Source organism: Canis lupus, chromosome 6, assembly GCF_003254725.2.
Source record: "Canis lupus dingo isolate Sandy chromosome 6, ASM325472v2, whole genome shotgun sequence".
Classification (NCBI taxonomy): Eukaryota; Metazoa; Chordata; class Mammalia; order Carnivora; family Canidae; genus Canis; species Canis lupus.
In genome coordinates, this window is record NC_064248.1 from 33,156,171 (window position 1) to 33,168,182 (window position 12,012).

The following is a 12,012-nucleotide window of genomic DNA, read 5'->3' on the forward strand; positions in this document are numbered from 1 at the left end:
CTCCGCCGCCGCCCGCCGCCGGCCCGAGGCGGGGCTGACCCCGCGGCCCGCGCCCGGCCGCCCTCCGCGCCCCGCCGGCCCGCGGCCCCGCAGCCCCGGCCCCGGCCCCGGCCCCGGCCCCGGCCCCGGCCCCGGCCCCGGCCCCGGCGGCGCAGGAGGCGGGAGCAGGCGGGCCCCGCGGCGGCGGCGGAGGCGGCGGCGGCGGCGGCCGCAGGGAGCGACGAGGCCGCCCGGCCCGGCCCGCCGGCCGCCCGCCCGCCTCGGCGCCGAGATTGGGCGAATCGCGAGCAAGTACGTGCGCGTCTCCCTGCCGCCGCCGCCGCCGCCGCCGCCCGCCGCCCGCCGCCCCGGGGCCGCCGCCGCCGACGACGCGCGGGAGGAGGACGAGGAGGCCGCCCCGCCGCCGCCGCCGCCGCCGCCGCCGCCGCCCGCAGGCGAGGCCCGGGCCGCGGCCGACATGAACCACCAGCAGCAGCAGCAGCAGCAGCAGCAGCAGCAGAAAGCGGGCGAGCAGCAGCTGAGCGAGCCCGAGGACATGGAGATGGAAGGTGAGGCCATTGTGGCCGGGGGAGCCGCGGCGCCACGCGGGGGGCTCGCCATCTTTACGCGGCGGCCGGGCCGGGTCGGGCCGGGGCCGGGGCCGGGCCGGGGCCGGGCGGGCGGGAGGCTGCACCGGGCCGCTCCGGGCCGCACCGTCACGCCGGCCCGCGCGGGCGGCGCCCGGAGACCCCGGCCCGGCCCATTGTCCGCGGCCCCGCGCGGGCGGGCGGGGGGGCGGGCGGGCGGCCCGGGGTCGCCGGGGGTCGCGGGGTCGCGGGGTCGCGGCGGCCCGGCCCCTCCGCGGACGCGGGGCCCGCCCGCACCTGCCCGCGCGCCGCCCGGAGAGCCCGCCCCGGGGCAGCCGCGGCGCGTCCCCCCACCCCACCCCACCCCACCCCACCCCACCCCACCCCCACCCCACCAAACCCGGGTCGCTTCTTTCTTTAAAAAGAAACAAAACAAAACAAAACCGGGCACTTCCTAGCTTGCTTCGGGCTTCATTTTTAAAAACACCTGCAAGAGGAAGGGCACATGCTCTCCGCGCTTGCTCCGGGCCCGAGCTCTGAGCCCAGCGAGCACTGTTGGTCGATCAGTTGTTTGCTTCTGGTTTTTTTTGGGGGGGGGGGTAGGGGGGGTGGGCAGTTTGGTACCTGACTCTGTGCAGCGCCTCTCCGCATCCGGCCAGGTGTGCGTGTGTATGTGTGTGAAAAACTGCGAGCCGCTGCACATGGCTACCTGCGGCCGAATCAGAGCTGACTCCCCGAGGTAACTGGATTTTCTGTCCATGTGGCAGCGGTTCTCCCAGGTGCCTTGAGGTGTGCAAGGTCCTGGTTGCAAAGGTTTGGCGTCAGGCGTCTTTGGTTTGCAGGGCTGAGGCAGAGGGGGCCTTGGAAGGCATCTCTTATGGTTCATGCCCCACCCCCGCAACTGCTTTTAAGGGCTGAGAAGCCAAAGAGGTCTCAAAAGGTCCTAGCTCTCTCTCACCTGCCTTCAGGGGTCCAGAAGGAAGGGGGGTACCTGAATGAGCAGGGGGGCAGCGAGTGTTATTACTTTGCTTTGAGCAGAGGTCTTGGGTTGTATAAATGAATGGAACCTTGCTCGGGAAGCTGAGTGAGGCCAAGCACCCCTCGTCCCGTGGGGTGGCCACACGTGTGGGACGCTGCACCCTGGTTGGTGGGAACGCTTTAGCCGTGACTGGTATTTCCCTGCGAATAACTTACCACGGGTAATTGGATGTTCACCGAAAAAAAAAAAAAAGGCTTGCCAGATTGCAGAGGGCAAAGCAGTGGAAATGCCTGCAGAAAGCGCTTCCCGGTGGTACTTAACAATGGCAGTAATGGGGGACAGGAGAGCAGAGTCCACGCCAAGGACCGGCCTCTGTGTTTCACTTGGCCTCAGCAAGGCAGTAGCTCCACAGAGCCTTTGGCACGTGTGACCTCACCAGCTAGTCGCAGGCATGTGTTGCCGAGACAGTTTTGTGTATTCTTTCTAGGCCGCGTAACAAAAAAGCCTTGCTTCTCTGGTTTCTTGTTGGATATCACTCAGTCCAGACAAAAGTCCAGTTAGTGCTGGCACACGGATTGCCCCTGTACGTTGTCTTAACCGCTTTGCAAGTGTCTTTGAACATGAGTGAGAAGTAATAGACATGGACCTCGCTGAAGAGCCTATTTCTGGTACAGAGCTGTGTGTTTGGGGAAATAGTCATGCCCACGAGTGCTAAAGGCTTTTCTTTCTGTAAGGTGGGAGAGCTGTTGAAGGGTGGTGGAAGATTTTTCAGAAGTCCGTGCATGCTTCCAAGACTACTCTCTCTCCTCCTAGGGTTTTATTTTTACATCAGAGTTTGCGTTAGAAAGGCCACCCCTAAAATCAGTAAGGTGCACGTTCGCTAGTGTCTCAAAGTTGGGTGGCAAAGGTTGCGGTTATTGCCGATTCCTTAAACTTAAGGATCTCGTTTCTTTTGAGCGGACCTCTGTCGCAGATTCATTATCCAGAAGGTACCTTGTCTCTGTGGGACCTGCGATCGTCAGCGCCCGGTGAGCACCTGCAGGTGTGTGGTTTAAAAAGCTGCCTGTATCTTTGGCAGTCTGTGCCAGCCCTTCTTAGCCTTCCCACTGCTGAAACGAGGTGGTGGGTTTAGATAGCGTAGTCTAGGATCCGGAAGCGTGAAGGAATCCTGGCTATTAAAAGCTAGAGGGGTGGGATTTAGCGAACGTCAACTCTAGTTGGCTTCGTATGCCAGGCTGTGGTAGTGCCTTGAACCTGCCCGGTATCTTTGCCCTGAGTCCAGTTGAATCAGCAGCTGGAACCTGTCAGGGTTCTGGACAGCCTGAGGAAGGGAAGGCTTTGTCAGTGAGGAGCATCCTACCCGCCCCTCCTGGGCAGGGCGGGTTTCGAAGGAGCTTGGGAGACTGGTTTGGTTGGTTGGTTTCTCCACCCCCCCCCCCCCCCCCATCAATAAGTCAATGTTAGTTTGCTCTCCTGCTCCACTTTATTGGGATAGCATTTGCTTTCAACCCAACTCTGCACAGCCCTTGCATATCCGCTGGAGAATAACAACGCTCGGGATTAGTTATTTTAAAAATGTCTCACTCTGAGCCGTTGGGAAAGTTATGAAGGGTGAAGGACAGAGAGGGAGAAGATGGGGGGTACGTGCTGGCAGTTCACTGGGGTCAGGCCACATGCTTCCTGTAAGGCCCGGAGCAGTTGATCGCACGTTTCGGGTTGGGAGGCAGATGAACTGTGGACGGGTGGCGTTATTAGGTCTGGCCAGGAAGGAATTTGCCTAGCAGTTTATTCATTGTCTTAACTCCGAGGAGGCCGCACAGGCCTCTGCCCTCTGAGTACTTGGGGAGGTGATAATCTGGTCTGTGTTAATGCCCTGTCCAGTCAACAGGAAGTTTTCCCGAGGCCTTGTTTCTGCTGCATAGACCAGCAGGCACAAATGTAAATACCCTGGTGTTTGTTCCCTGGTTCTCCTGCCTGTGTGAGCAGTCTCTGTTTCAGAGTGTAATCTCTCAGACTAATGGGGACAGACGGTTTCGTTAGACTTTTTTTTTTTTTTTTTTTTTGTACGACACCCAGACCCCTGCCATCAGGACACCAAGCTGGGAGCAAATCAATGAGTCATCTGCAGTTTTTGCAAAGAATTGATCATTGACGTCTGTGTTTTTGTCGTGGGGGGGGGGGGCGGCAGCAGTGCTAGTGGGTTTCTGTTTCTTTCAAACACGTGTGGGTAGGTGGAGTTTCAAGTTACTCTTCTGCTGAGGCAGGTTTGGGAGCGGAAAGTGAGTTGCCTTGCACACGTGCACGCAGGTAAACCAAACATGCACATTTTATTCTATTTAAAATGCAGTTTCCTCTCCAGGGAGCACCGTAACAAGACAAAAATCACAGAATATGAGAGTATTGATTCTTCTCTCACCTTAGCTTTGGTTGGTAAAAGAACTCTGCGGAGCTCCAGAGTCGAAGATCAACTCTGAGAACCTAGAAAAAATACAGACAAAATTAGGCCAAACCTAGAAATGTCTGACACAGAGCCTGTCAGGTTTTGATAGGATTGGGAGTTAACTCTCCGTGGGTATTGGCCCTCCTGATTTTCTCAGGCTGCTGATTTTGATCATCTCTGAACAAATACAAGATTGAGAACAGACAAATATGGGAAGGAAGCAAACACCTCCTCCTTGATTTTTTTTTTCTTTTTTTTTTTTTCTTTTTGGAATTAGTCTTGCGGAAAGGGAGGAGGAGGGACCATTGAGTAAAGAGCTCTTCGTGGCGGGGCAGTTGTGGTGCCTGAGCACAGCCTCGGCCCGCCTGAGTTTGAGTGTGGACTTTGCCTTTTAATTGTTGTGTGACCTCACGCACGTTGCTTAAGCTCTTGATGCCTCAGTTTTTCTGCTTCCTTGAAAAGGAGGTCAGTCTTATCTTGCCAGGTAATTGTGAGGGTGGAGGCACAGAGCGCTTGTCAGGTGCTGCACACCACAACCATGAACGTGGATGTTCAGTTCATGGTGTTTTTGTGTGATGGTAAAGCCTCGCCCCCCAGGAAGGGAACAAAGCATGTGATTTTCGGGGGTGTGCAAAAATGCCCTGGGGTCATTATATCCTAATGGGCATTGGGAAGAAAACCTAACCAGCCTCAATTTCGGCACCACTATGGACCCCTGGGCTTGAGATGCCTCAGTAGCTACTTAAGGTTCATTGTCTTAATATTTTAAGAAACGTGACACGGGTAATAGAGGAGATGGGACCCGGGGCATTGCAGTACGTGGGTACTGCCGTGTACTCAGCTGAGTGGCCCTCTGATAAGAGTATTCTCGTTCTTGGGAAACTTTTAGAGCATCTAGTGATGACTCTGGAGTTGGGAAATCGAGTCACCGAATCTCCAGACTTTGGGAGTCGGCCCTCTCTCTGGATCCCCACATTCTGTTACCAAGCCCTTTTGGTTTTCCAGCCACCACCCTAAGTGAGGCCCCTGTTGCCTCATGCTGGGACTTTGCAATAGCCTTCTTACTGGTCTCTGCCTCCATCCTTCCTGCAGCTCACACAGCTGTGAATGAAGATGGACTGCCCACAGGACTGCTTTGCCCTATCACTGCCCTGCTTAAGGGGGTGCAGGTGTGCTGCCTTCCCTGGATGTGGGAAGTCGCAGAGTCCAGGCTAGGCCACGAGGACCCTCAGGATTGGCCTTGGTCTCCTTTGTGCTTTGAGTGCCGAGCACACGCAGACTTGTGCTTCGTGGGGTGCAGCCCCAGCTTTGGGGCCGATGGCTTCTCCTTCTGGAATGCAAACAGGACATGTACCCCAGGACAGTGGTTCGGAACCGCTTCCAGTGCCATCATCTTCTCCTTAAACCTTTCTGCTTGTCTCGGCTGCTTGGCCTGCAGTTAGAGTCCTGTGGACCTTGTGGTCATCACTTCTGTACACCCCCCCCTTCCTTGATGTTGGATTGTTTGTGTGGAAGGTGACATCTTCTGTTCCTTTTCTGGTCAGTGTACTTGGGAGATACTCATTCAGGAAACAGCAATTCTGAGCCTGAACCGTGGGATGGTGGCTGGCTGGCTGGCAAACAAGGTGGTGTGTGAAAGAGAAAGCTGAAGCCATAAACCTGATGTTGCTTTGATAGCTTCTAATTCGGTTTTATTGCTTTGAACGTAAGTTGCTTCAAATGGCATTTTTGATCCTTTTGGAAGGAAAAGGTGGTTTTCCAGACAAGGGCATTGCTGGACCTTCATAAATTACGGAAGGTCTCGTCTGAGTATTTTAAATTTCTTTTCGTCACTCTCTCTGGTTTTTTGGAGGAGTCGTATGCAACCTGGGTATTTATTTCTGTTTGATTTCCAAGGCAGAGGGATCTCACTCTGGAGACCCAAATGTTGGAACAAGGTATTTCTTCACGCGCCCTGTGACAGAGTTAAGTGTTCAATGTCACCTGCTTCATGAACTTGTTCTGAACTATTTTGAACTTAAGAAAGTTAGAGGAAGCAGGATTTTAAGTGTCATGCGTAGGCAAGAGTCAGTTATGCCATTTTTCTAGTAAGTTAACACATGCCTTGGCTAATGAGAAGTCAGACGTGTTGAAATTCTCTTGAAGAGAAGCAGGCCTGGGGATCCCTGGGTGGCGCAGCGGTTTGGCGCCTGCCTTTGGCCCAGGGCGCGATCCTGGAGACCCGGGATCGAATCCCACATCGGGCTCCCGGTGCATGGAGCCTGCTTCTTCCTCTGCCTGTGTCTCTGCCTCTCTCTCTCTCTGTGACTATCATAAATAAATAAAAATTAAAAAAAATTAAAAAAAAAAAAAAAAAAGAGAAGCAGGCCTGCTTCTGAGGGTCGGTGAATTAAACTTGGGTGTTGGAGAAAGTTTCTTATGTCAGGAAATACACTGACCTGGGCAAGAGCTGAATGCTTCCAGAACATAGTGAGGTGAGGGCAGGGCCCAGTGAGGCACCAGTGGGAGCCTGGGGAGGGAGAGCAGTGTCTGGGAGGACACACCCTGAGAAGTGGAGTCCCGTCCTCCTCTGGGTGGAGGCTGGCTGAGGAGAGCGTGCTCCGGGGGTTGCGGTGAGTGCAGAGCTCGGTGCCTGGCGTGGGCTGGGCCCTCCCTGGGCTGTGCGAACGCTGCATGGTAGCCAGTTCAGTTCTCAGGGCGACCTTGAGGTGTGCAGCCCACACTTCTGAGGTGGCGGCTGCTAATAGTGACCGAGATGCCCAAGTGTCCTTTAGAAGAGCCCAGGTCACCTGCCTGAGGGGCTTCACCTACCCAGTGTTTGAAGCCTGAGTGTCAACTTGGAGTCTCAAGAATGGCCGGTTCTTTTGGGGGAGGAGGGCATGGAGAATCTAAAAGCTGTAGAGAGGGGATCCCTGGGTGGCTCAGCGGTTTGGTGCCTGCCTTTGGCCCAGGGTGTGATCTGGGAGTCCTGGGATCGAGTCCCACATCAGGCTCCCTGCAGGGAGCCTGCTTCTCCTCTGTGTCTCTGCCTCTCTCTCTCTCTCTCTCTCTCTCTCTCTCTGTCTCTCAAGAATAAATAAATAAAATCTTTAAAAAATAAGTAAATAAAAGCTGTAGAGAATTAGATTCCACTGTGCCACCACAACAGTTCTGTGTGGTTGTCCTGCCTGGCATAGAATATTCAAAACCCAGGTCCTCCCCTGGTTTGAATTGCATGCGGGTGGCTAAATCCCTTTTCCTGACTGGTACTGATACTGGTAGGGCAGTGCCAGGCCTCAGAACATCCACCGGGGCAAGTCTGGCTCTCCGAACAGGTTGCTAAACTGGCTTCTGGTTTGGAAATCGGTTGTATGAGTTTATTAAGGTGACCCATACTGCAGAGCGTGATACACCCCAGGGTGGAGCCACAGGTGTCTGGGTGGTAATCCGACTTCCCTTGGCTCCCCCTCCTGCCACCCGATTCATCGTACTTTCAGGAGTCGATGGGGGGCTTTTCCAGGGGGAAATGGGGTGCTGTTGCTCTGCTGTGTCTGCTGAGCAAACCCCGTCAGTGGAAGGCCTTCCCTTATTAAAAGGCTCGCGGGCCGTGTCGCTGGGGTTGCAGGTATATTTCATCAATGCACTTGGGGGAATTCCTTCTCTCTCAAGGCACTTAATTGACCCTGGGCACTGGCTGTCTTAAAACAAGTACGTGTAACACGTCTTGACTGTTCCCGCGGCTGCATAGTCCTGCTCGTCGTCCTAATGCTTGCTGCTTACGTTAGGTCCTTCTTACATTCTTACTGTGGAGGAGACAGGTGACGTGGAGGAGACAGGAGATGGTATTCAGTCAAAGAAACTGTATGTGAAGTGGTTAAAAACATTCCTCAATCCATATCTCTGTTTTGTAACCATCGTAGACACTTGTAAGAAATACCCCCAAAGATTCTCCGCCATTCTCTCTTATATTTTGAGGAGTGTGTTAAGGATTAAGAGGATGCACAAATAGGGTGGGAAAAGCCTGACTAGCAGAATGCCCTCAGAAGCATCTGGGAGGAGGGGCAGGTGGTTGTGGCCTCCTCTTTGTGAGCCCCAGCCTTGGATCTGCCCCTTCCCCTCAAGGCTGGGAACTGTGGTGGCTGAGGAGCTGCTTGGATTGGATTGGAGTCGTGTGCTGCTCTAGCCAGAAGGATTCCTCATTTCTCTGAAGCATTCCAGGTCTCTACCTGGTTCTGCTGAGAACAGATTGAGATCACGTTCCTACGTTAGACCCATCTTTCTCCAGAAATCCACTGGTTTTCTTTTTTTTTTTTTTTTATAAATTTTTATTTATTTATGATAGTCACACAGAGAGAGGGAGAGAGAGGCAGAGACACAGGCAGAGGGAGAAGCAGGCTCCATGCACCGGGAGCCCGACGTGGGATTCGATCCCGGGACTCCAGGATCGCGCCCTGGGCCAAAGGCAGGCGCCAAACTGCTGCGCCACCCAGGGATCCCAAATCCACTGGTTTTCACATGAGGGCAGGAGCAGATGCCCTGTGGGGGGAAGGGCCTGTGTGGTGCATGACAGCAGCCACCAGTTGCAGGGCCGCAGTTTCAGGTTTAAAATAAAATTGGGGTGCCTGGTGGCTCATTTGGTGGAGTACACGACTCTTGATCTCAGGGTTGTGAGTTTGAGCCCCACGTTGGTTATAGGGCTTACATTAAAAAGAAAAAAAATCCCATTCCTCAACCAACTAGCCACATTTCAAGTGTTCCATAGGCACATGTGGCTGATGGCCATCACATGGGACAGCAAGGTGCACAGCACATCTGCCAACCGGAGAAAGTGTTAGTAGCTGGTGCTGACCTACATGATCTGGTTGGATCCTTGGCTGGAGGTGTTCCTGGTAGCATTGGTATCGTGTTGGTAGTTGTTGGGCAAACCCTATAGAGCAGGGCTTCTCCATTTATTTGTGGTGAAGAACCAGGTTCCCCCCCGCCTTAATTTCTAGCCCATTGTGGACAATTTCTTTCTTTCTTTTTTTTTTTTTAGATTGATTTATTTATTCATTCATGAGAGACAGGGAGAGAGAGAGAGGCAGAGACACAGGCAGAGGGAGAAGCAGGCTCCACGCAGGGAGCCCGATGTGGGACTCGATCCCAGGTCTCCAGGATCCCACCCTGGACTGAAGGTGGCACCAAACCGCTGAGCCACCAGGGCTGCCCCATTGTGGACAATTTCTAAGTCATATTTTGTAGAAATACAGCGCAAATTACTTAAGTGAAATAAAATTGATCCACAAAATACAAGCCCCGGTTTATTATTAAATTCAACAAATGTAACATTAACTGTTGAAATCAGTTATTAGAACAAACATACATACAGAGAAAGAAAATTACAGAAACTGTTTATGTTCGTTGAAAGTGTGGGTATAGGCCATTAATACAGAGAAACTCGATTACACTTGTAACTCTGTCGTTCCACCATGGTAACCAAGCACAATTTTGTGTGAAATAGCAATTCCCCCGTATTGAAAGCCTATACGCACACTTTGAAGGAATGCGCACACTTTGAAGGAATGCGGCATACATGAGTAGTTTTTAAAGTAACAGTCTTGCTTCCTGCTCAGGTGGATGGCACGTCTGCTGCTCACAGGGATGATATTTATCCAGACCACTTCTGTTTTGCTAATACACCTATGAGTCCGGTGCTACAGAGGTACACTGAGAATGGGGGAGCGGGTTTCTAAAGCAATTTTGCAGAATTTATCTGTGGACAGCTTCAACTATCCTGTTAAATGTATAGCCAAGTTATCTTTCATTCAAATAAATGGATTGCGGGTTATATATACTTTTGGGTTACAATTAACAAATGAACACTAAAGTCTCACAAGGTGTAATGGGGTCCTATGAACACTAAAGTCTCACAAGGTGTAATGGGGTCCTATGTGACGTCCTGCCCAGTTTGACAACTCCCAGACTGCCCCGTGCTTCCGTGTTGTGGGAAAGTCAGGTGGCTGGAAAGTTTCTCCGCTTGCTTTTTGTTGTGCTTAGGTCCACAGACGGCACCTTTTTTTGTGGGCTCCGCACAGGGCATGTCATCTTTAGCCCTATTCTCTTGGCTTTCCTGTCTGGTTTCCACACAGTCGAAGGACTGAGCCTTGCTCCTGACTCCATTGCACCCTAGTGGCAGCAGAGCTGTCTTTGCTGTGGCGCTCACAGATCCCAGTTTGCAGGACAGACACATAGGAGTCCCCTCTGAACTGACAGGTAGGGTGCTGGCCACCCCTGGGTGTGACTGCCTGAGTGCAGGTGCCCAGATGCATGTGTGCAGGGGAAGCCCTTAGGGGAGGGCTCTGGGGGAGCAGTGGACAGGAGGGGGCTGGGCCACAAAGTAGGGATGGGACTGGCTTCCCTGGGGAAGGGTCGGTCAGCTGAGGCTTAGCTGAGGAGGGGACACAGCTGAATTTGAGGAGGAGGCTGATGTAGAATAGCACGATGAGGTTGGCTGGATCAGGACCTGTGACTGACAGGTGTAGGATCTGTGGTAGGTGGAATAATAGCCTCCAAAGATGTCCAGGTCCTGATCCCTGGGGCCTGTGACTCTTACTTACATGGCAAAGGGGATTGAGGACCCGTAAAGGGAAGTTTATCCAGCGCTACCTGGGCGGGCCCCGTGTAATGTCAAGGGTCCTTATGTGTGAAAGGAGGAGGTCGGGGTTGGGGTGTGTTGGGTGTGGGTGTGGTGTGGGAAGGCCATTGCTGGCTCTGAGGACGCAAAGGGGAACCAAGGAATGGGGGAGGTCTCTAGAAGCTGGAAAAGGCAAGAAAAGAGATTCTCCCCTGGAGCCTCCAGAAGGGACACAGCCCTGCTCTTGACACCTTGATTTTAGCCCAGTGAGCCCCGTTTTCAGACTTCTGTCTCCAGAACTGAAAAAGGAAACGTGTGTGTTGTTTAAGCCACTGTTTATGCTAATCCGTTCCAGCAGCAATCAGAAATACAGGATGCAGGGATGTGGGTGAGAAGCAGCAGAGGTGTGCCCCACATAGGTAGCTGGCCTCAAACCTGTAGGAGGCTTTGGAGAGGCTGGAGGAGCGTGTGGCGGCTCACCCTCCCTGAGGACTTCTCTCTCTGTGCCCGGCTGTCCACATATTATTAACTCCTGTGCTTCTTACTACGACTCGGGGATAGGTGCGTCATCATCCTTGGGTTACAGTAGTGCAAAACCAGGCATTGAGTCATTACTCGGGGTCAGTGATAGGATTTGAACCCTTGCAGTCTGGCTTCACGGCCATTTGCAATTCGTCATTCCCCTTGGTCGGGAGAGTTGTGGTTACTGCTTCTTAGTTGAAACACCTGTGCCGCCTTCTCCCACGTCTTACTCCACCGCCCCAAAGTGGTATGCTGCGATTGGGCATCGTAGCTGAACGTTTCTGTGTGGTTCACCACATGCTTTGAATATAGAAAGTAGCTCACTGCCAGACCTGGCTGGGGTCGCGTGTACGTTTCAGCAAGTTGAGTATGGTGGCAGGAGAAGACACAGAACAAAATAGTAGGTTTTTAGAGGTAGATTCCTCCTCCTTTGAGAATGAAGGTAACTGAATCAGGTATTCAGTAACACATTATAATAAGAGCCTGAGCTCAAATAAATCATCCCCAAAGCAAACCATTCAGGATTCTGGGTATATGGAGAGATGAAAAATTGAAATTGAGAAGGCTTAGTGGGGGCCGAGGGCACAGTCATACTGCATTTCAGAGTCCCTGATTCTGCGGACCTGGGTACCAGAGCCCTGGATTCCTTAATGAGGCAGGGGCTCAAAGAAGCGGGGTGACCTGGGTGGCCACCCTCCTTGCCTCATTAGCTGCCAGCTAGCTGTGTGGCATTGTTTTTATGGCATATTTTGAATTTTTCCTTCTGGGCGTCTTTCCCTGACAGGGGGTTCAGGGGAAAAAATATATTCATAGGCTACTTTGGGAAGCACATTTAATTTGGAAAGTGATTGTAGCAGTCAAAAACTATAGCAGAACAGTTTTAAATAAACCCTTACATGGCTGGATGCTAGTC

The 12,012-nt window shown here is 53.0% G+C and overlaps 1 protein-coding gene across 2 annotated transcripts in view; it reads left to right on the forward strand.

The window, feature by feature from the left end:
• Positions 1-259: 259 nt before the first annotated feature.
• The window catches only part of USP7 (ubiquitin specific peptidase 7), a 65,357-nt gene continuing 53,604 nt past the window's right edge, over positions 260-12,012 (forward strand). The window contains exon 1 of one of the 2 annotated variants that reach the window (XR_007411275.1): positions 260-548. Coding sequence is in view for 1 of the 2 variants with exons in the window: in XM_025416540.3 (XP_025272325.2) it covers positions 458-548 (91 nt within the window). In the remaining variant the exon portion in view is untranslated. The remainder of the gene's footprint in view (positions 549-12,012) is intronic. The other variant, XM_025416540.3, reaches the window with a different exon arrangement.